The 22454-nt window shown below is 38.0% G+C and overlaps 1 protein-coding gene across 2 annotated transcripts in view; it reads left to right on the top strand.

Annotated features, from left to right (window-relative positions):
• The window catches only part of EFEMP1 (EGF containing fibulin extracellular matrix protein 1), a 61261-nt gene extending 40471 nt beyond the window's left edge, over positions 1 to 20790 (top strand). For both annotated transcript variants that reach the window (XM_063078588.1, XM_063078589.1), the window contains exons 5-11: positions 1866 to 1988; positions 5768 to 5887; positions 7705 to 7824; positions 9112 to 9231; positions 14781 to 14904; positions 14989 to 15184; positions 20239 to 20790. In XM_063078588.1, coding sequence (XP_062934658.1) covers positions 1866 to 1988; positions 5768 to 5887; positions 7705 to 7824; positions 9112 to 9231; positions 14781 to 14904; positions 14989 to 15184; positions 20239 to 20400 — 965 coding nt within the window. In that variant the 3' untranslated portion in view covers positions 20401 to 20790. The remainder of the gene's footprint in view (positions 1 to 1865; positions 1989 to 5767; positions 5888 to 7704; positions 7825 to 9111; positions 9232 to 14780; positions 14905 to 14988; positions 15185 to 20238) is intronic.
• The last annotated feature ends 1664 nt before the right edge of the window (positions 20791 to 22454 follow it).

Genomic DNA, 22454 nt, shown 5'->3' with positions numbered 1-22454 from the left:
AGAAAATGCAGCCGCCAGCCCAAGCCCTTGATCTTCTGCCAGCATGTTCTGAGGAAACTTGCACATGTGAATCTAACATTGCCATATCTCTCAGGACTGTTATCACTGCAAATGCTGGCAAATGTTCTTGACATAAAACAATAAGAATTCTGCTGTCATTTCTGCATTATCGAGTCATAAAGCTCTGAAGAAACCCCAGTAGAAAGGTTTTCATCAAATGCACATGAGAAAATAATAGAGCCGATAATTTCAAAGAAAGATGGTTGCACCATTGCATAGTATTTAAAAAAGACAGTTTGTAAACCTGACTTGAAAGTAATAATAATAGTCCTAAGAATAAATTTTAAAAAAACAAAAATAACAGAAAAACTTAGCCAAAACTTTAAAACCAGGTTCAAAGAATTACGTAAGTAGATGCTTTTATAGGTTACTATCCAATAAGCAGCCATACATCACTCAAGTATTTTTCACCTCCCTTCCCTCTTTCTTACGGAAAGAATCTGTCTTATCATTTCCACACCCGGCTAAGTGAAGCCGATGTCTGAGGACAACCTCCTTACAACCTGAACTTCCTATGTTATTACATTACATAGTGTAAATGCAGCAAATCTCCTTGGAAATACAGAAAATTGAAAGGCAGAACACACTAGGGGCCACTCTCCGGGCTTCTTAAAGCGAAGGCAGGAATTTAGTCAATTCTAATTTCTGATGGCCCTTTTTTTTATTATTGATTTTTGGCCCACTATTTCTTCCAAAGCACCACCCTTGGTCTACCACAGTAATGATCTAAGACCCCCTAAGTCTGTCTCAGTTTTTATGCAAAATTTGTCACCAAGTTTTACAATATTTTTAATGAAGCTTATTAGAGTCTTCCATTGTTGAAGAATGCCAAAATTGTGTAATCCTTTCATTTGTACTATTTAACTTCATGATATGGGAGATCTGAATGAATACAAAGGTAATGTAGAGAAGGCAAATTTAAATTGCACTTAAAAATTACGCAGATATAAATATACACACACAAATTCACATTACATTTGATTCCAAACAAATTCTTTATAACTGGTTTATTATCTTATGACTGAGCATTTTTACTTTTCTAGAACTGTGACCTTCCTACTCCTTAAGACACATTTAGTAAATTATTCCCAGAAGTAAAATGCTTTGGGAAAATATGTACTTTAAACTATACCAGTCTATCTCTACTAAAGGAATATGATCAAATTAAATCCTTTGCATTTTGAATTTACAGTGAAAGATTTATACATACGTGTTGTCTTACCCTTTGCAAAAAAAAAAAAAACCAGCAAGGGAATGTGTAATATTAAAGTTTGATTATACCCAGTTTGGGGGAAGATTTTTAGAAATTTGTCAATAGAAATGATCCCAAATGCAATACATTGGATGGAAAAAGCAAGTATCATGCAACTTATTTAAATTTCAAAACACACAAAACAATATCATATGTCCTCACGGATGCATCCCTATATAATGAAAGTATAAAGAGCATCTCGGGAGCATTTGCACCTACCAGGATAGTGGCAGATGGCAGATAAAGAGATGAGGATGGAGTGAGGCCTTAGCTGTCTCTGAAATGCTTCATTTTCTAACAAAATAAAGTGAGCTGAGGCAAGCATGACAAAATTTATTAAATTTCAGTGGTGCACACTGGTATCTATGAAATTATTTCAAGATATCTATGAACACTTGAAATAATTTATAATTTTAAATGTTTCCAATGTACCAATATTATAATGTTTTAAAAATAAAGTAAAACTTCAGTTTAAGAAAAGTATAACAGCAAAATGGAGGAAACATCGACATCACAACCAACTACAATTCTTTCTGTTGCATGTCTCTGACAGACATAGATGAGTGCACTGCAGGGACACACAACTGCAGGGCAGACCAAGTGTGCATCAATTTACGAGGCTCCTTTGCATGTCAGTGCCCTCCAGGGTATCAGAAGCGTGGAGAGCAGTGTGTAGGTAAGTACTACAGTGTGGTAAGCGAAGTCCTGTCTTGAGCCTCTTAATTGTCTAAACCTCTGGCATTCAAATCAAAGCACTATTTACATGGAGAATGATAGATAACAACTGCTTATTGTTTCATTGACTACCAATCCATTCTCCACACTAACAAGAAAGAACTAACCTTTAGGGTTGCACCTATTCTGAATATCGAAGTGTTGGTTGAATATCGAAGTGTTGGTTACATGTTAGACTAAGCAAAAGCAGAATTTCAGGATATGAATGGAATCATAAAAGCCACCAAGAAAATAATTTTAAGTTAACTGTTTGGGGTCTGTAGCACTAACACAGTGGTGATATGGGCTTTATTCACTGCCACATAACATAGAATAGTGCATATGGCAAATGGTGAGGTTCAAATCCCAGCCCAACCCCTAACTCATTTTGAGACCTTGGGCAAGTTACTTAAATTTTCTGTGTCTTGCCTTGTTTGTTCGGACTGTGGAGACAATCTAGTTCCTACTGCAGGAGCTCACAGAAAGGAGCACTTGAACAGTGCCTGGCCCAGTGCCGTAATGCTGTCATGATGTGTGAATTCACAGACCAGTGCTAAAAGTCTCTTTAGGTGGTGAGCCTGTGCAGGGTGCAAGGTGTGCAAGGTCAAGTATAGCATGTGCCTGACTTGAGGGCCTGAGAGCATGAGCTGCCCAAGGGCAGAGCCAGGTTGACTGTGTCACCGCTGTCACCTCAGTCCCCGAGGAGCACCCACAATGTGATGGATTCTCTATGCGTGTGTTTTGAGTGACTGAAAGACCTCAGCGTGACGAGGATGAAAATAGAGAAGTAAAATAAAGATCCTGGGCTCCATTGTGAGGCCCAGTACTGGGCATGAAACTTTGATTGTTCCCTTTGTCCATTTATTTATATAACACTATATAACACCTCTTACCACACATTAGTGAAAAGGCCTGATGTTCTCTTAGGAACAGAGAGTGAGGATGTGAGTACAGGAAACCAGCATCCATTTTCACCTGAAAATGGGAACTGTTGATGTTAGGATTTCAACTCTGAGCTCCTTATGGTCCCTGGCCCAGTTCTGCCTGCCCTGGGGCTCTGCCTAGGTGCTGGGGTTAGTGTCCAGCATCCAAGGAAGACCCAGGGTTTGCAGTGACTGAAGCTGTGATTTAGGAGAAGAATGTGTGGAAAACTCCATAGACACCAAAGTTTTGCCCATTGTATTAGCCAAAAAAATAAACACTTGAGGACATAAGAAATACAGAAAAAAGAACTAACCCAACCTACTGTGGGGTAAATCAAAGAATGGAACCTATGGTCACAACTCTTTATGATGTAGTAGTAGTAGTTCTTAAACTCAGATCTAATCATGTGTTTTCCCTGCTGTTCCCCTCACCCACAGAATCAAGCCTACATTCTTCAACAAAGCATAAAAGGTGTTCCTCAATCTGATCCCCATCTGGCTCTGCCGCATCAACATTCCAGCTTTATCCCACTAATTATAGTTCCCCACACACATCATGCAGCATCACACTTTGGTGCCTCTACACAAGCTCTTTCCAGGATCAAGAACATTCCCTCCTAACAAACTCCTATTCCACTATCAAATCCCAACTCAGGGTCACCTCCTCTGGGAAGACTTCCATGACCTACCCAAATATAATTAGTCACTCCCTTCTCTGTGCCAGTACTTCTCAAATTATGATGAAGTTTCTATTTTGTAAATTTCCAATAAGTTGCAGACCAATACTTACGTAAAGTGTAATAAAAACGTTATGGTAATGTCACATTGCTATTCCTAACATGTAATCTCAGTTTTTGTATTTATTCATTACAGACTGATCCAAATAGTCCATGGACCAGCAGCAGCCAACAAACCATGCTTTGAGTAGCACAGGGCTGCCTCTGTCCCTTGTATACCTTTCTGTTGTTGATCTTATCATTCCATGGAGTAATTTGTTTCATGCTGTCTTCCATACTAGACAAGGCCAGAACATATGTATATTTATTATCATTATAAAACTGCAGTGCCAAACACAATGCTAGCACATAACAATGGTTCAATGAATATTTACTGGTTGAGAAGATATGCATCATTTATTCATCAGAAATTTATTGAGGGCTGACTACGTGCCAGGTATTGTTCTAGGTGTTGGGCTTTGGTAGTAAAGAAACAGAATTTACAAATTCACAACTTTCATGGAACTATTAGAAAGTATAACAATTAGCTATCAGTACTGGCACCTGGCTGTAATACTGGACACTAGGAAACACTACCCTAAAATTCCTCATAGTGTGAAGTTTCCATTCATTCGGAAAATGTTTACTGGCACTTACTGTGCCAGGCCTTGCTCCAGGTATTAAACATACAGCAAAAACAAAAACCCTCTGCCTCCACCTCCACAGGAGGAGACAGGTCTTATTTGCCATCCATTATAGTGAGGGAGACAGAAAAGAAGAAAATTAACATATAACACAATGTCAAGTAGCATCAAGGACTACAAAGAAATGTAAAGCAGTTTAAGAGTGAACAAACTATTTTATACGGGTGGGAAGAGATGGCCTCCCTGAGGAGGTGACATTTGAGTGGACACCTGAACAAAGTAAGGGAGAAGCCATGTGAATAGCCTTCTTATCATTTGTTTCAATATTTAGGTTAAATCAAACATATCTTACAGCTTATTAATAAAAGCTCCAATGTATTTTTACCTGCCAGGAATTTTGCCTGCATTATGTCATGTAATCCTCTCCACAGTTTTACCACCTTGTTGTATTCTTACTTACAGAAGAGGAAATGAAATCTCTAGAGGTTAAAACCAAACTAGAAATTCCTAAAATAAAATTTCAGACTCAGGTTACCCTGAGGCCACTTGAGCACACTGCCTCCCACATTATTAGTTATTAAAGTACCAAAAAAGCCCAGCATAAAGTTTTGTTTTGTTTTGTTTTTTACCATAAGGCTGTGTCACTATATAGTGTTACACTGTACATGCATAATTGTTTTAAACTACACACGCCATGTTGGAGTTGTCACAAAGTATAGAGTCATGAATTAATAAAATTTTATTATGCTTCTAAGATGTTAGTCCTACACTGCAAGTTCTCAATTGAGCATTTTATAGTTGGAAATATTTATATGAGAAGAACACAGGCTAGAGCACTTCATCAAAGTGTCATAGGGCACTCTCAAGAGGTAATTTGTTTAGCATCCTATTCCTTCCATGGCCTCTTTCATTTGATTCTCACAAAAACCTCCTAAGATACACGTGGCAAGCCTTACTATCCATATTTTGCAGAATAAAAAACCGAGATACTGAACATTTAAGTGACTTAGCCAAGGTCACCAGCTGTGCACAGCCCACAACTCCTTTCTCTTATATCTGGGCTGCATCACTCAATTATACTGTAGTTCTTTTTTTACTTCTTAATAAATAAGCCTTTAGCTCCCCAAACTGACATTCACATATATACATGAAATAGTCTTAATCACTTTTCTCTCTTTAAATCTCAACCCACTCAACTGGGTTTATTTACCACTGAAAGGCGTGAATGTTCAGTCTTTGCTCTAACATCTTACTTAACTGCATAATACAGACCAAAGTATATTTAAAACACATATACCCTAATTTTAACAACAGCAACAAAAAGAGGTAGAGAAAAAATTACTTTTAAAAGGTCTTCTCCAGACAGTTTTCCTAGATAATTCTCTACTGAAACTTGAAAGCAAACAGCTGTGGTAAGTCAATAATTTGGTTCCTTTGTGTGTGTTCCTAATAACCTAGACATAGACGAATGTACCATTCCTCCATATTGCCACCAAAGATGTGTGAACACGCCAGGCTCGTTTTATTGCCAGTGCAGTCCTGGGTTTCAGTTGGCGGCAAACAACTACACCTGTGTAGGTAAGCCTTTTGGAAACTGCCATCCTGATTAACTGAATTCTTTCTTCAAGAAAAGAAACCCCCATGCCACATTGCAGTATTTCCAGTTTTCTATGTTCTTGAATCAACTGGTTTCCATCAACTTCACTTAAGCAATCAAAACTGAAAATGCAATCATCAATCCGTTTCTTAAAACACATCAAGATATGAATGGAATACTTTTTTTTTTTTTTTTAATTTTATTTTGTCGATATACATTGTAGCTGATTAATGCTCCCCATCACCAAAACCTCCCTCCCTTCTCCCTCCCCCCCCTCCCCCCAACAATGTCCTTTCTGTTTGTTTGTTGTATCAACTTCAAATAATTGTGGTTGTTATATCTTCTTCCTCCCCCCCCCCGGTTTGTGTGTGTATGTGTGTATGTGTGTGTGTGAATTTATATATTAATTTTTAGCTCCCTCCAATAAGTGAGAACATGTGGTATTTCTCTTTCTGTGCCTGACTTGTTTCACTTAATATAATTCTCTCAAGGTCCATCCATGTTGTTGCAAATGGCAGTATTTCATTCGTTTTTATAGCTGAGTAGTATTCCATTGTGTAGATGTACCACATTTTCTGTATCCACTCATCTGATGATGGGCATTTGGGCTGGTTCCAACTCTTGGCTATTGTAAAGAGTGCTGCGATGAACATTGGGGAACAGGTATACCTTCGACTTGATGATTTCCATTCCTCTGGGTATATTCCCAACAGTGGGATGGCTGGGTCGTATGGTAGATCTATTTGCAATTGTTTAAGGAACCTCCATACCATTTTCCATAGAGGCTGCACCATTTTGCAGTCCCACCAACAATGTATGAGAGTTCCTTTTTCTCCGCAGCCTCGCCAGCATTTATCGGAATACTTTTTTAATGTTGGTTTTAGTTCTCCTCTGTGGGTCTATCAAAAAAAAATTTTTTTTTTTTTGTTTTGTTTTGTTTTTTTTTTTTTTGTCTTTTTTTCGTGACCGGCACTCAGCCAGTGAGTGCACCGGTCAGTCCTATATAGGATCCGAACCCGCGGCGGGAGGGTCGCCGCGCTCCCAGCGCAGCACTCTACCAGGTGCGCCACGGGCTCGGCCCTCAAAAAAAATTTTAAACTACAGATCAATTGATATACACACACCAATTAGTCAACAGTGTGTGGCTTAAGGTGCCAAAAGGGTTACTGCAAGTTCAAGTACATAAATTTTCCACTGAAAGCACATCTGATTTTTACATGCTTCTTCTCCACTTTCAGAATGCACACAATTTTAAGATTGGCATGACATAGAAAGAATCTAGTACAGGAAAAATGCTTTTTCACAAAATTTCAGTGCCTTAGAGCATTGCAAAACTCTGTATGGGTCTCAAAGGCTTATGTTATAATTGTAATGGAATTTAACAGAACCCATTTAAAAAGTAATGAATAGCACAAATAACTCTTCACTACAGCATGCTGAGAGACTGTATCAGTATGAGTGTCTTACATCAATTATTTGTAGACTTGGCATTTTGCATCTGAACAAAACAAAAGAAAATTGATACTGGAATGTGTATTTATTAGAAGCATTAAATTCTTTTGGAGAGATTCATCAAACATCAAACTAACTCGTAGAAAAATATTCTTCTTTTATTAAAAGAAGTATGTGGTAGACATTTGAAGTTGTTCCAACAAATATGAAAGCTAAATGGATGCTCTCCAATGAGCTTCTGCAGGGCAAAGAATTCAGCTAGGGAATTACTTATCATCAGATGACATAGGTACAAAAGAGCAAGGATATGTTTAAAGACATATTTATAAAAAGCCTTTCCTTTCAGATATAAATGAATGTGATGCCAGTAATCAATGTGCTCAGCAATGCTACAACATTCTTGGTTCATTCATCTGTCAGTGTAATCAAGGATACGAGCTAAGCAGTGACAGGCTCAACTGTGAAGGTAAAATATTTTCCAAATAATGTGTAATAAGAGTCCAATCCCTGTGACTGCTGTGGCTTTATCTGATTATGTATCTGTTTATGAAAACAAATTTTTACTCAGGGAAATTCTACTCTAAAATCTAGTCAATGTAGTTCAATTGTAACACTGGCTTTTTAATATGTTACCAAGAGAAAGGAGAAGAAACAAAATAACTGAACTATTGGATACAGGCTGGGTCTAATTAGAAAGGTGCTTTAGTATCTTGATTCTCAAAGTATGATCCAATGACCAGCAGCATCAGCATCTCCTGGGATTTTATGAGAAATGCAAAATCTCAGGTCACAGCCCAGACCTCCTGAGTCAGAATCTGTATTTAACAAGAACTCCAGGTGACTGGTGTGCACATTTAAGCTTGAGAAGAGCTGAGTGCATGTCAAAAACACTAGAATAAAGACCAGGAGACCTGGCCACTAGTCTTATTCCTGCCATTGAGTGAATCTCTTAAGCTGTCTGGGTTTCACTTTCCGCAAGAGTAAAAAGGGGACCATTTAACAGGATGAATGACCTTCAGAGTCTATTTCATGTACACCTCTCACTGTGGAATTCAAAAGACATAAGACATCCTGAGGGGGATGCCATCAGCACTTGATGTTTCTGGCTTCCTCACAGTCCCTCCCAGCCCTACTTGGGGCCACAAAGGTCAAACCACACCCAGAGAGGCCTCACATCAAGCCAGTATGCTCAAAACCAAAAGAAGCTGGCTGTCGACAGCAGCATCTGCCCTCCTGAGTAAACTATAGAGACATCATTATTCAGAAATGCAAAGCATTCTTCCTCTAAAGGCTGATCTTGACTAGACATCACCTCTGAAAGCTTGCACAGGGATAGGACTTGGAGTTCAAAGCTCAGATGAACTTGGTGGCAGAGTCACCCAATTTCTGAGAAAGCAAACATGAATCTGTCTCCTGGATGAGTCTGCAGAGCCCAAAAAGAAGAGCATCAACCCAAGACAACTCATTCAGTCTTTTCAGCTAGTGTAGTTAGGTCCAGGATTAGCCAAACTGTCAGCAATGATTCAGTAAAACTGATGGTAAAAAAAAAAAAAACTCTTCGTGCTATGAAGTCATAGAGGGAAATGAGCTGATATTGTTAGAATTTGCCCTTGAGTTTTTGATAAAGTCTTGTGTTTCTATTTCAGAATTTGTAATGTTTTTACTTTCTTTAGCACATCTGAAATATATATTACCAAAGTAGTAATGTGTAAGCTCTTAAACTCTGTTTCCTTGCTCTTGTCTGATTCAATAGACATTGATGAATGCAGAACCTCAAGCTACCTGTGTCAATATCAATGTGTCAATGAACCTGGGAAATTCTCATGTATGTGCCCCCAGGGATACCAAGTGGTGAGAAGTAGAACATGTCAGGGTAAGTTTGTTGTTTTCATATATGTTGTGTTCGGTTTTAACCGGGAAGAGCAGGGAGGAACTTATAGGAGTCCCTAGCAAAGACTTTCATTTTTCCCACCTTGAATATACAGATTGAGCTCTTTCTTCCCCTGTTCATCATGAGATATGTGAATCTCATAAAGAGGAGATTCAATGTTAACAATGACTTTCCTTGAAATTGAGAGTAATAGTTTTACTTTCTGAAAATAGAAATAATTTTAATAAAATACTGATATCCCTTCTATTGGCCTACATAATCTCTATGAGATGACATCTTCCAATCTCCACCAGAAAAATTCAGTTATTAAAATGTTTCACCATGAGTTTGAGTTTAGAGCCTAAGTAAGCTTAATATGTGGATTAAGCATACCACAGCAAGTCTTGATTCTCTAAAACACCAAGATTATAAATTGAGTCTTAAGTTAGATGCTGAGAAAAAGCAGACTAATGTGTATTAAAATGTACTTGAGTTCTTCAGAAAAAACTATAGATCCAAAAATAGCTAATGACCTTGGGTTCTGTTTCAAAATAAATATTCAAGTGATCTTCAAATCTACACATAGGTGTGATTTCAATGGTATTATTTCAAAGTCTCAGGAATATCTGAAAATATGCACCCTCTTCCCCCATCTCCAATGCTGCATATAGTTAATAATTTCCTTAACAGGGAAAAAACTGTCAGATAAAACCAAAAACCTAGATAATCCTGGAAAAGCTAGTACAAACTCTTAAATTTACACAAAGCAGTGAAAGAGTGAAAAACAGAATGACTTAACTTGAGGACAGAAAACGTTTTTGAATCCTAGCTCTACTGTATTCTATATGTACAATCTTGAACAAATTATTGAACTTTTCTGAGCCTCAGCTTTCTTATTTGGAAAAGGGAGTTGTGGGAATTTAATGGAATGACATACATAAGCATAATTTGTAAACTATAAAGCCTGAACGATTCAAGGTGTTTGTATGAAATTTACCTGCCAATGTAAATGACTAGTAGTAAATGTTCTCTAGAGAGTCCTTTATAGTTGGAATTGGAGAGAGGGAAAACAAGGGCACTAAATATCCTGCTGAGAAAGGAGACACTGGGGATTCTCAGCCTGTATCATGATTTTGCAGGAAAATATTAACTCAGAGGAATATCTGTGAACTGGGATTTTTTTTTTTTTACAGCTAAATAATGAAATATTTTATTTTATTTTTATTTTATTTTATTTTATTTTAATCAATATACAATGTAGTTGATTTTCATGTCCCTTTACCAATTCCTCCCCACCCCCAACATCATATCTGTTCACTTGTCTTAATAAGTTCAAGGAACTGTGATTGTTGTGTCTTCTTCCCTGCTCCCCTCGGTTTGTGTATTTATTTTTTTATTTTTAGCTCCTACAAATAAGTGAGAACATGTGGTATTTCTCTTTCTGTGCCTGACTTGTTTCACTTAATATTATTTTCTCTAAGTCCATCCATGTAGCTGCAAATGGTAGTATTTCATTCTTTTTTATACCAGAGTAGAATTCCATTGTGTAGATATACCACAGTTTCCTTATCGACTCATCTGATGATGGACATTTGGGCTGGTTCCAACTCTTGGCTATTGTAAATAGTACTGCAATAAACATTGGAGTACAGGTATCCCTTCGATATGATGATTTCTATTCCTCTGGTTATATTCCCAGCAGTGGGATAGCTGGGTCATATGGTAGATCTATCTGTAATTGTTTGAGGAACCTCTGTACCATTTTCCGGAAAGGCTGCACCATTTTGCAGTTCCACCAACAGTGTAGGAGGGTTCTTTTTTTCTCCACAACCTCACCAGCATTTATCATTCTCAGTCTTTTGGATATTAGCCATCTTAACTGGAGGCAGATGGTATCTCAGTGTGGTTTTGATTTGTGTTTCCAAAATGCTGAGTGATGTTGAGCATTTTTTCATGTGTCTGTTGGCCATTCATGTATCTTCCTTTAAGAAATGTCTATTCAGTTCTTTTGCCCATTTTTTAATTGGGTTACTTGTTTATTTGTTGTAAAGTTGTTTGAGTTCCTTGTACATTCTGGATATTAATCCTTTGTCAGATGTATATTTTGCAAATATTTTTTCCCACGCTGTTGGTTGTCTTTTAACTCTGTTAATTGTTTCTTTTGCTGTGCAGAAGCTTTTTAGTTTGATATAATCCCATTTGTTTATTTTTCCTTTGGTTGCCTGTGCTTTTGAAGCACAGTCTGTACCCACTCCTACTTTCTGGAGTGTTTCTCCTATGTTTTCTTTAAGGGGCTTTATTGTTCCAGGGTGTATATTTAATTCTTTAATCCGTTTTGAGTTGATCTTGGTATAAGGTGAGAAGTATAGGTCTAGTTTCATTCTCCTGCATATGGATATCCAGTTATCCCAGCACCATTTGCTGAAGAGGCAGTGTTTTCCGCAGTGTGTAGACTTGGTGCCTTTGTCAAAGATCAGATGGCTGTTGGTTTATGGGTTGATTTCTGGATTCTCTATTCTATTCCATTGATCCATGTGTCTGTTTTTATGCCATTACCAGGCTGTTTTGGTTATTATAGCTTTGTAGTATAGTTTAAAGTCAGGTAGTGTTATGCCTCCAGCTTTATTTTATTTATTTACTTATTTTTTGCTCAGAATTGTTTTGGCTATTTGTGGTCTTTTGTTATTCCATATAAATGTTACATGAGCTTGGATTTTATAGTATGCATATGGTTATTCAAGTAGCCTCCAACCACTAAGTATGAGCATAATCAGAATGTCATTCATTGCACAATGAACAACTTAATAACCTTTCCTAGGTTACTAGAGGTACTGTAAATGATAATTGTGGGAAAACATCACACTCCAATGGTTTTACTTACTGAACCCTAATTGAGACCATTAACATAAATATTACATGCAGGAAAATGTTAAACAGTGGGCTATCCTAACAAGTTTCCCTGGAGTGCTTCAAACAATCACATATGTGCTTCTGATCAAAAATGGAATTAATGCTCAGCAAAAGACAGAAGCAAATTACCATAAAGTGAGATCCTACCTGCCTAGTCAATATATCTGGCAACATTTATATCTGTTGTACTTAAAGGTGAAAAATGCACTGAAATTGCAAATGGGGGATTCATGAGTGTTATATGTTGAAGATATGCAGTTTCAGAATGTTTGGTTAAGCCAAAACACTTTTTGTGAAAAAGACTTAATTTTTTTCTAGTATAAAGCAATTGCTTCCCCTCATTGAAACCATTCCTTCTGAGCCTCATCCACAGGAATAAAGTAAAATCAAAAAGGTCTGAAGTCCTACATTCCTCCCAAAAGCTTATTTTGGGGATGAAATAACTGTTCTTATTTCCACAGGCTTGCAAAAACGATAACACTGTGTATGTGCGTGCATGTGCTCAGAGAGAGACAGACAGAGAATATAATACAGCAGACATATACTTATCAAATATTTTAATACTCATACTATTAACTTCTGAAAAACCTTCCAGAATGATAAAGGTGTTGATTATGCTAGGCTCTAGCATAAATAAATAACAAGTGAAATTATAACATAAACTTTCCTTTTGCCACTGTTGGACTCCATATAACAAACCAGTCTTAGTTTTTCCTGTACCTAAACAGCATCTTTATTTTTCAAAAAAGTGAAAAATATTGAAAGGACAAGTCAATTGTGATTTCTTCTGAGGAATCTAAGTTTTTTTTCTTCAGCAATAGCCAATCGAAGGAGATATTTCTTTTTTGTGTGTGTGACCAGTAAGGGGATCGCAACCTTTGGTGCGGTGTCGCCCGCACCGCGCTCAGCCAGTGAGCGCACCACCGGCCATCCCTATATAGCATCCGAACCTGCGGTGGGAGCGCCACTGCACTCCCAGTGCTGCACTCTCCCGAGTGCACCACAGGGTCGGCCCAAAGAAGATACTTCTTGTAACTGCGTCTTGGAAACTGTATAGCTTTTCCAGTCTCCTCTTGGGTTCCAGATAACTTCAGCCAGTTTGGAGTCTAAAAGAAACTCTTTTCTCCAAAGACAAGGCATAGAATTATTCTTATTTAGAGTAGCTTGCAGTTGGAAGATGCCAGTCACTAACTATGTGAACTTGAACCAGCCGCTTAACCCGTATTTTTTTCCCTCACTATCAAATGGAGATGTCTTTCTCACCTATCCACACGTTGTGTGAGGAGCAACTTAGTTCAATTTAATATTTCTTAAAAGCCAAGTGCCCCAATGCATTAATGTTAGGTGAGGGAAAGACAAAAAGATGGCTACAATAGCCCTTGGCCTCAAGGAGTTTACAATCTAATAGAAGGCTTAAGAAAAACAGGCAAATTTCAGTAATGCAAAGCAGAAAGTAATAAAGGCCATAAAAGAGGAACTCAAGGTATGAGAATTCAAAGAAGATCATGTCCCAGCACCTAGACCATGCTTGGCTTGCAGCAAAGATTCAGCAAATTACTTATGGAATGAGCAAATTAATGAATAAAAATATCCAATGGTGGGGAAGGAATGCTTCAGAAAAGGCTTATACGAGATAAAATATAAATCACCATTCAAGCATAAAAGCAGTAGACGTAAGGATGTAAATGTTGACTTAATTTGGTTGTTGTTGCTGTTATAAATACAATGGCTCTCCAGTAAAACTGTTCTCTCAGATGTCACCTGGGGGCTCCTAATTCCCAAATCTAAAATCAGTTTAGCCTATCCACAGCCCTCCTTCCTGAGTCTCTCTCCCCTTCTGGCTTCTTTGGCACTGCCTGTTCTTGGGCTGCTTGTCACCACTGACAGCCCCTTCTTTAACGTCTCTTCTTCCACACAGTCCTTAGGTCGCTATGCTCTACGAGGTGGAACACGTCATGGTTTCACTTCTTGTGCTGTCAGGAGTGCCAGAGCATTAGCTATCCACTGAAATGCTGCTGCTTACTGAAGCCGCATTCCCAGCCTTCTCCTCTCTCCCAAGCTCCTAAACACAGAAGCTGCCCTCTCCTTAGTTTGTGCTTGCCGCTTTCTCAGCCTGGAGAGCCTTTCCTAACCAGCCATGAAAATTACATCTAACCACCACTCTTCACGGCCGAGTTGAGATGCCTCCTCCTTCCTTTAGCCTTTCCTAATCACCTACGCAGAATTAATCAGTTCTGCTTCACATCTTCCCATGCACTTATTTATCTCTTAAGATAATTCCATTTTACTTTATAAGTAACTGCTGCCATATCTTTATTCCCAGCTAAATTACAATCTCCCTGAGGGCAGGAGCTGGGGTTTTTTACTTTTATATAAGCAGAGTCAATGGTTAGCATTTGGCTTTGAATTCAGCAGATGACAGGTGCTTAATAAAATATCATGAAATGATACACATTAATCTGTCTAGAATGGCTCAGCTATGTCTTTCCTGAATTCAATGCAATGAACTTGGGTCCCACCCAGTCTTAAAAGCAGATTAAACACAGTCCAGATCACCACATGCCTCCTTCCTTGCAAGCCAGAATCTGCCCTTTATACAATTTTCTTAGATCAGTAAACTCTTTGACCCTACATCTCTACAGATATAAATGAGTGTGAGACCACAAATGAATGCCGGGAGGATGAAATGTGTTGGAATTATCATGGAGGCTTCCGTTGTTACCCACGAAATCCTTGTCAAGATCCCTACATTCTAACATCAGAGAAGTAAGAAAAATCAGAACTTTTGAAAGTGAGGACTTTCTGCTCTTACCAAGCCCAACTGGTGAATACTTTTATTTGTTTCTGCAGCCGGTGTGTTTGCCCAGTCTCAAATGCTATGTGCCGAGAACTGCCCCAGTCCATAGTCTACAAATATATGAGTATCCGATCTGATAGGTCTGTGCCATCAGACATCTTCCAGATACAGGCCACAACTATTTACGCCAACACTATCAATACTTTTCGGATTAAATCTGGAAATGAAAATGGAGAGTTCTACCTAAGAGTGAGTATCCTGAGGGTAGCCTCAGCTGTTGAGAAGGGTGGAGTTTGTTGTTGTTGTTTGGTATTCACATGGAAGGAAAGCTAACATTTAAAGAGTTTTATGTAGAGGCATCCTGTAGTGCTCTCCAGTGTACATTATCTCATTAGGTCTTCTTGGTAACACTGTCAGAGAGAGATTAATATTTACCTCCACTATTTACAGGAGAGAAAAGTAAGATTCAGGGGGATTAAATAGCTTCCCTAAAGTCTCTCAAATATCAAGCTGCAGACTCTAATGGAGTTGTATGTGACACCAAAATGCAAGCCTACACACACGTGCACACACAATAGGTACCACAAATCATATATCAGTGATCATTATTTAATTGTACATAGATAAAAATAATTCCCAGGGAGGCTTTCAAAAATCTGAATTTTATATTGTTACATTCCCAAGACAATTTACACTTGCAGCAAAGCTAAAATCTGTGTCTGAGAAGTGACGCCCCAGGCCCTTGCACAGTACGTGTCAGTAGTTGTCTATTCTTGCAAACTCCTAGGCAGACAGTGTGGGGTCACCTTTGTCTTTTCCCTGTCTTTCATTGCTTATGTGAAATCTCGTTTCTGAATTCTGCCATTTCTCTCTTCAGGGTGTCTCCTGGGTAATCTTTTTTTCCCTGTGCCCCTGCCTCTCTTCCTTTAAACTGGCTGTCATCACCTCCCTAATACCCTCAGGGGCTTCCAAGCTGATATTCCTGACTCCAGTGCCTCAGTCTCCCCTGCAAAATCTCAGCAAGTTCATTTTAGGTTAAAATTCTAACATATTTTAAATAGGGCTCACCACTTCTGTGAACATGGTGGCACCCTACCAAGCAGTTTGCAGGGTTCCGGTAACTATTTCATGCTAAGGATGTTACTCATCCAGTTACAATTTTCTCAAAACTCCTTTGGGCACTCTTCATTTTTAATCAAATTTTAAAGTCAATATTTCATTTTAAGAATACGAAAGTAAATTGGGAAACTCATCCTTGTGGTAAAGTTTACAGATTTTTTTATGTTTACACATTTATCCTCTTGGTTCATATATTAACTTCCCTTCCAGCTCCAGAGTTATGTGATTACTTTTCTTTGCCAGTAAATTAGAAATAATTAATTTCTTATGACCAACTTCTGAAGAGAAAAACCCAACCCAAAATACAAGCTATTACTATTATTTTTTCTAATAGGGAAGAATAAACTTCTTTAACATCTGGTGTTTTAAATTTGAGATATACTAGGTGTTTGTAAGAAGTTTCCTCTAAATGAATTTTACATAGGTCAGATAATAACAAATACTTTAGCCCAAACAATATCATTTGCAACCCAACGGTAATAAAATACATTCATCTCACAATCTTCTTTAAAAATAACTTTTCATTTTGAACTCTTAGCCATAATTTAAGAAAATAAAATTTCCTGACAGAATAAGCAAACAGTTAAATAAAGTTCCAGCAGGTTTTTTCTTTGCAATTAAACTGGCACTTTGAAAGTTAATTATGATTTATATCAGTGCACTTATTGACTTGATATTTTCAAACATGAATACTCACATTGTTTTTCTCAAGTGAAATCTTTTTTCTCATGAATGATATAACACATTACCAATTTTGATAATTTCAGAGTTAAATAACAGTTCCTGATTTCAATGAGCTTTAAATATTACTGTAGAGCACATGTTAATATCCATGAAAAAAAAAGAAGGGGACACTTTTGTGCTTAATTCTATAGGCTAAAGACATCAAAAAATTAATGTGGGCTGAAATAGTCAGAGAAGATTTCTTGATAGTCATGAGAGTTGACCTGATTCTTGAAAGGACATATGTAATATAGAATTTTATTTATATTCCTTTGGGGAGAAGACAAAGAAAACATTCTTCCCTAGAAAAGGGGACATATTGTACAGAAGTAATACATGAAATTGAAGGTAGAATATCCCCTCCCCACCCAGTGTCTATGCTCCCTTACTGAGCCTCATTTTTATTCATAGCACTATTACCACCTGGCAGATTATTCATTCAACTGTGTCATTACTAGACTGTGAGCATAATGAGAGCAGAGACTTTGCCTGTCTGTTCACTCTTTTATCCTCAGCATGTAGAATGTTACCTGGCACATAGCAAGTTCTCAAAAAATATATTTCAATAAATGAATTAATTCAATCAACACCTTCAAGGTTACCTACAACTGTTGCTTACAAGAGGCAAGCACCATGGAAGATCTTAGAAGACACAACAGTGAATAAAACTAAGCCAATTCCTGCCCCAGTGGCGCTTACCCTTCAGACATTCAACAAGTGCTCAGGATTCTGAGCACTGCAAAAGAGAGTTAGTTACAAGTTACTCATGAGTGTGTAAGAAGTAGACCTAATCAAGTCAGCAGTGGCCTGGGAGCCTCCTGGAAGAAGTGGATTTAAGCTAAGGGACAAATGAGAGAATAGCAAATGAAGGGAATATAAACCAGTCCAGTTCTGGAACTCCAAGTATTGGACACAGAGTGGCTTGAGAGGAACCTGGAGAGATGATCAGAAGCTAGAAGGGTTTCGAGTAGAGGAATCACTATCAGATTTTCACATTAAAAAGGTACCTAGCTACATTGTAGAGCCTGGATTGGAGAGGATCAGCAATGGAAATGCAGAGACCAGTTAGTAATTCAAGAGACAGGGGACTAAGGTGATATCAACAAGCCGAAAAACATGGACAGACTTACAAATATATAAGAAGAACTATATGCCTTAGTAACCCATTTGCTATAGGGAGGTTAGAGGAGAAGGAAGCATCAAGGATAACCCTCTTCTTTTATTCTGTCTTGAGCAACAGTAAATGGTGGTGTTATTTCCTTAGGGAAAAGGAGCCAGTGTGAAGGGGAAGGTGAGGAGTTCAGTTTGGATATATTAAATCCTGGTCCCCACAAGACACCCAAATAGAGATGAGTAGAGAGCTGGACACATGGGTTTGGAACTCAAAATACAGACTTCGAGTCACTGGTAAATACGTGATAATTAAAGCCATGGCTATGGATGAGGTCACTCAGGGAGAATATGTAGGGAGAGGGTGAGATCACTCAGAAGAGAAGAAGGATGGGATAAGGAGGGGCTAAATTACGCAGAGTTCTCCTTTCTGTCACCTGACCTGGGCACTATCAAAATCATCCAGTACCTTAGCCTCCAATTCCCTGGCCATCTCATCTCCCATGACCCTCAGCTTCATGCTACTCTGCCACCAACCCCATGGCCACACCTTGGACTTTGTTTTCATTCAAAACAGTTCCACATGAGAATCTTAGTCTCCAGGGAACGACCCAATAACCGACTTGCCTTCCTCTCTCATGCTTCACTCCCATCCTATCTGCTCTTCACCCTCAAAGTGATGCTAATCCCCTGGACCCCCGGCCCCCATTTTCTTCCAGTCTATCAACTGCTTGGTGGACATTTGAACTACTTTGTTGTGAGCACCTCAATCCATGTGCAGCAACCCTGGATCAATCCTGTAATCTATATCTACTTTCATACTTAGCTTGTCAGCACAGATTGGTAATACTGTAAAATCTTAGTCTCCAGCTTCAGATGGGTCCTCAGTGTGCTCAGCAACCTTATTACTTTTTCTCATTTCTTTCATTCCATTCTCTTTAGTGCTGATTGCAAATATCCTCATACTCTTTAAATTCTTCACCCCTTCTTTTTCAGGAGGTGACCTTATCTCGTACTCTTCTGAAACCACTGAGACTAACAGGCACGAATTACCTGAACTTCCCATCCCACTCCACTACAAACCTGAGTCCATGTGTCCCCCTTCTTACCTCCTACCTCTCATTTCCAAAGACAGGGTTTCACTTATGTCAATCAAGGCCAACCCACCACCTGGATTCTTCATTCCATCTCCTCTGGAAACTTGTTCCATCAGATTCGCCTCCACCTCCTGCATATTCAACTTGTTTCTCCCGCTACATTTTTTCTTGTCTCTCCTCTCCCTTTCAGACAAGTTTCCTTAAACTCAGTCTGTAATAACAGTCTGTGCTTCTTCACTTTTCTGTCTTCTGGTCCCACTAACCTACCAAAGTTGCTGTGCAAAAAAAGCCACCAATGATATCCATACTGCTAATCCAGAGGACACTTTTCAGTTCCAGTCATCCTCATTCTCCTTATTCTATTGGACACTGCTGGCCATTAATCTGTTTTCCACTTAATCATCTATTTCTTCTCACTTCCTTCAGTGGTGTCTCCTCTACCTACTCCTTAAATGTTGTCCTCTCCCAGAACTCCAGACTCAGCACATACACATTCTCTCCCTGGCTTAATGTCCACCCATTCGGGTGATGGCTAAATGCTAATCCATGTCTCTGTCCCTTGGCATTCTGACTCACACATCCACTTACCTGCCCCTCCAACCTCATCTCCCTCCACTCTCCAGCACCCACCACATTCTTCATCAACATGAAACTTCATCAAGTTCTCCTGAATATGCTACCTTATAAAACTTCCATTTCTCCCAGGCATTCAGAATCTTCCCTCAGTGCCTTCTTTTCTTCCCTCTGCATATACACCTTTATGTATCTTCATATATACCCTGCATATCCCCATATATCTTAGCATTTACCACATTCTATTAAAATTAACTATTTACATGTCTCTTTACCTACTTGAATGTAATACAGATGCACAATGTTGAGAAAGCAAAAAATGACAACTCTGTTTACAAGTTCAAAAAATTATCATATTCTCTCCTGAACTCTAGTCTCTATAAAGTCTGGAACCACTCAATAAAAGTAAAAATAAATGTTAACAGAGAGAGAGAAATAGAAAACAAAGTACGATCAAAAAAGCAGGTCCCTGTAACTCAGAGCTAATGACTTTTTAAATTTTTATTTTTATTGGTAGACAAGCATGAAGAGGGAACCAAGAAGGGAATAAGTAGTGGCTCTTTTGTCCCACTCTGAAACTTCTTCCCCTAATTCTTATAGGAGGTATACTAACAAATAATAGAAACTCCAATCCAAGAAAAATTATGTTCTCTCTCCCTTTTTTTTTTCCTTTTATTTTAGCAAACAAGTCCTGTAAGTGCAATGCTTGTGCTTGTGAAGTCGCTATCAGGACCGAGAGAATATATCGTGGACCTGGAGATGGTGACAGTCAACAGTATAGGGACCTTCCGCACAAGCTCCGTGTTAAGATTGACAATAATAGTGGGGCCATTTTCATTTTAGTCTTTTATAAGAATCCACCACAGTCAATTAAGTCAGCCAAAGAATATTGTTATCTTAAGGCACTATTTTATTTATAGATATATCTAGTGCATCTACATCTCTATACTGTACACTCACCCATAATTCAAGCAATTGCACCATGGTATACAGTGGGCATTTAATCTGTAAAGATTCAAAGTTTGTCTTTATTACTGTATGTGAATTAGACATTAATCCACTAAACTGGTCTTCTTCAAGAGAGGTAAGAATACACTATCTGGTGAAACTTGGATTCCTTCCTATAAAAGTGGGGCCCAGCAACGATGATCTTCTTGTGGTGCTTAAGGAAACTTACTGCAGCTCCACTGACAGTCTGATGAGGAGGCAGCCAAATCGCATGCAAGGGCAAGAATGAGTTTTTTAACGGCTTTGTAAGAAAATGGAAAAAGTCAATAAAGATATATTTCTTTAGAAAATGAGGATCTTGCATATTTGTGTTGGCTTTTATTTTTACTATCAGTCTAAAGATGGTTGCTTATGACATAATAATAACTAATTATTGTACAATATGCTGGTTTCTGTAGGGTGTTTTAAATTTCGTCAGAAATTTTAGACTAAGAATGTAAAAAAATTTTACGGAAATTTTAGACAATGAATGTAAAAAAAAAAATTTTTTTTTAAATAAGCAAAGTTTCTCGAAATTCCCAAAATGACTCAAGTATCCCCTACAAAATTATTTTATTGAGAAATCTATGGGGAGGTGATGAGAAAACAAATTCTTCCTACACCATGTTGGAGCTGACATGAAAAAGCAAACTCAGTAAATGTAATAACATCCTTGAATTCAGGACTTTCACAATATGCAGAGCAAAATGAAGGAAAGGTATTTTATGAAGGAAGTTTTAATTTCTAAATGAAATTTAAATCCTAACACTTCACTGATTTGTAACTAAAATTTCTCATCTTTGATGCTCACAGAGGAAGAGAATGATGATGTTTCTTATTCCTGGCATCATAGTGACAGTGAACTAAAGCAAATTATCCTCCCTCCCAATCCTATGAAAAGGTTTTATGTCTTTTTATTTGTTTAAAATGTGTCTGTTTTACTTTAATGTATCATATTAAATAAAAATAAATATTTTAGAAGACCAGCCAAACTGGAGTTTTTCAGTGTAGCCAGTAGCAGCCAATGTAATTTTTGTGTCTGGGGGAAAAATCAGTTATAGCTATCAGAGAAAGACCATTAGAATTTTTTAATAAACTAGGAAATGAGGAAACAAAAAAGACTGTTAAAATCATGCCACAAAAAAAAGGTGTGCAGCCAATTTTTTCTTACATCCAGTTTCAAAGCACATATGAATAACCTCTGTCACCAAGTAACCTTGCTGCTAAAACAAATGTCTCTTAAATAGTTGACTAAAGGTGCAGGAATTGTCAAAAAGAATGTTCACCAAGAGACCAAAGAACAAAACACAAACTCCTTGTGTAAAAGTGGGGGATGGGCTTTTAAAGGTTAAAGTGGCACCAAAAGAGTGTAGAGAACACAGATCTGATCCAGGGACAGGTAAGGCAGCGGAATAAACAACCAGCCACAACACAGCAGGACTGTTGAATAGTTCTTCTCACCCTGTCTACATGATTATTTATAGCCAAGAGAAATTAAGACTAGATCTAAATGTTTCCATTTTTAATCAGTCTAGTGATTTTTCTACATATGGACACAGCTCTCAAGTCAGAGCTGAGAATGGTAACAGTTTCTCAAGTCAGAGCTGAGAATGGTAACAGTTTTATAACAAAGCTTAAGGCCTTCGTCCAACAGATTTTTCACTCTTAAACAAGAAGACAAGTCCCTACAGAATACCTGAAATATTTATGAATAAACCCTGGTCCTCCACTCCCATCTCCAAATATATGTATTCTGGACCTACTAAAGCCATTAACTGCAGACAAGATAGTTGCCCTTTTATCCAAAAGCCTATTCCTAGTCACAAATCAAAGACACACAAAGAGGGTTGATGTACTGAAGTCTCACTAATGCATTTCCTCTTTTTTCATTGTGGTAAAATACACATAAC

The sequence above is a fragment of the Cynocephalus volans genome, chromosome 14 (genome assembly GCF_027409185.1).
Source record: "Cynocephalus volans isolate mCynVol1 chromosome 14, mCynVol1.pri, whole genome shotgun sequence".
NCBI lineage: Eukaryota > Metazoa > Chordata > Mammalia > Dermoptera > Cynocephalidae > Cynocephalus > Cynocephalus volans.
This window is presented reverse-complemented; position numbering and strand designations above follow the sequence as displayed.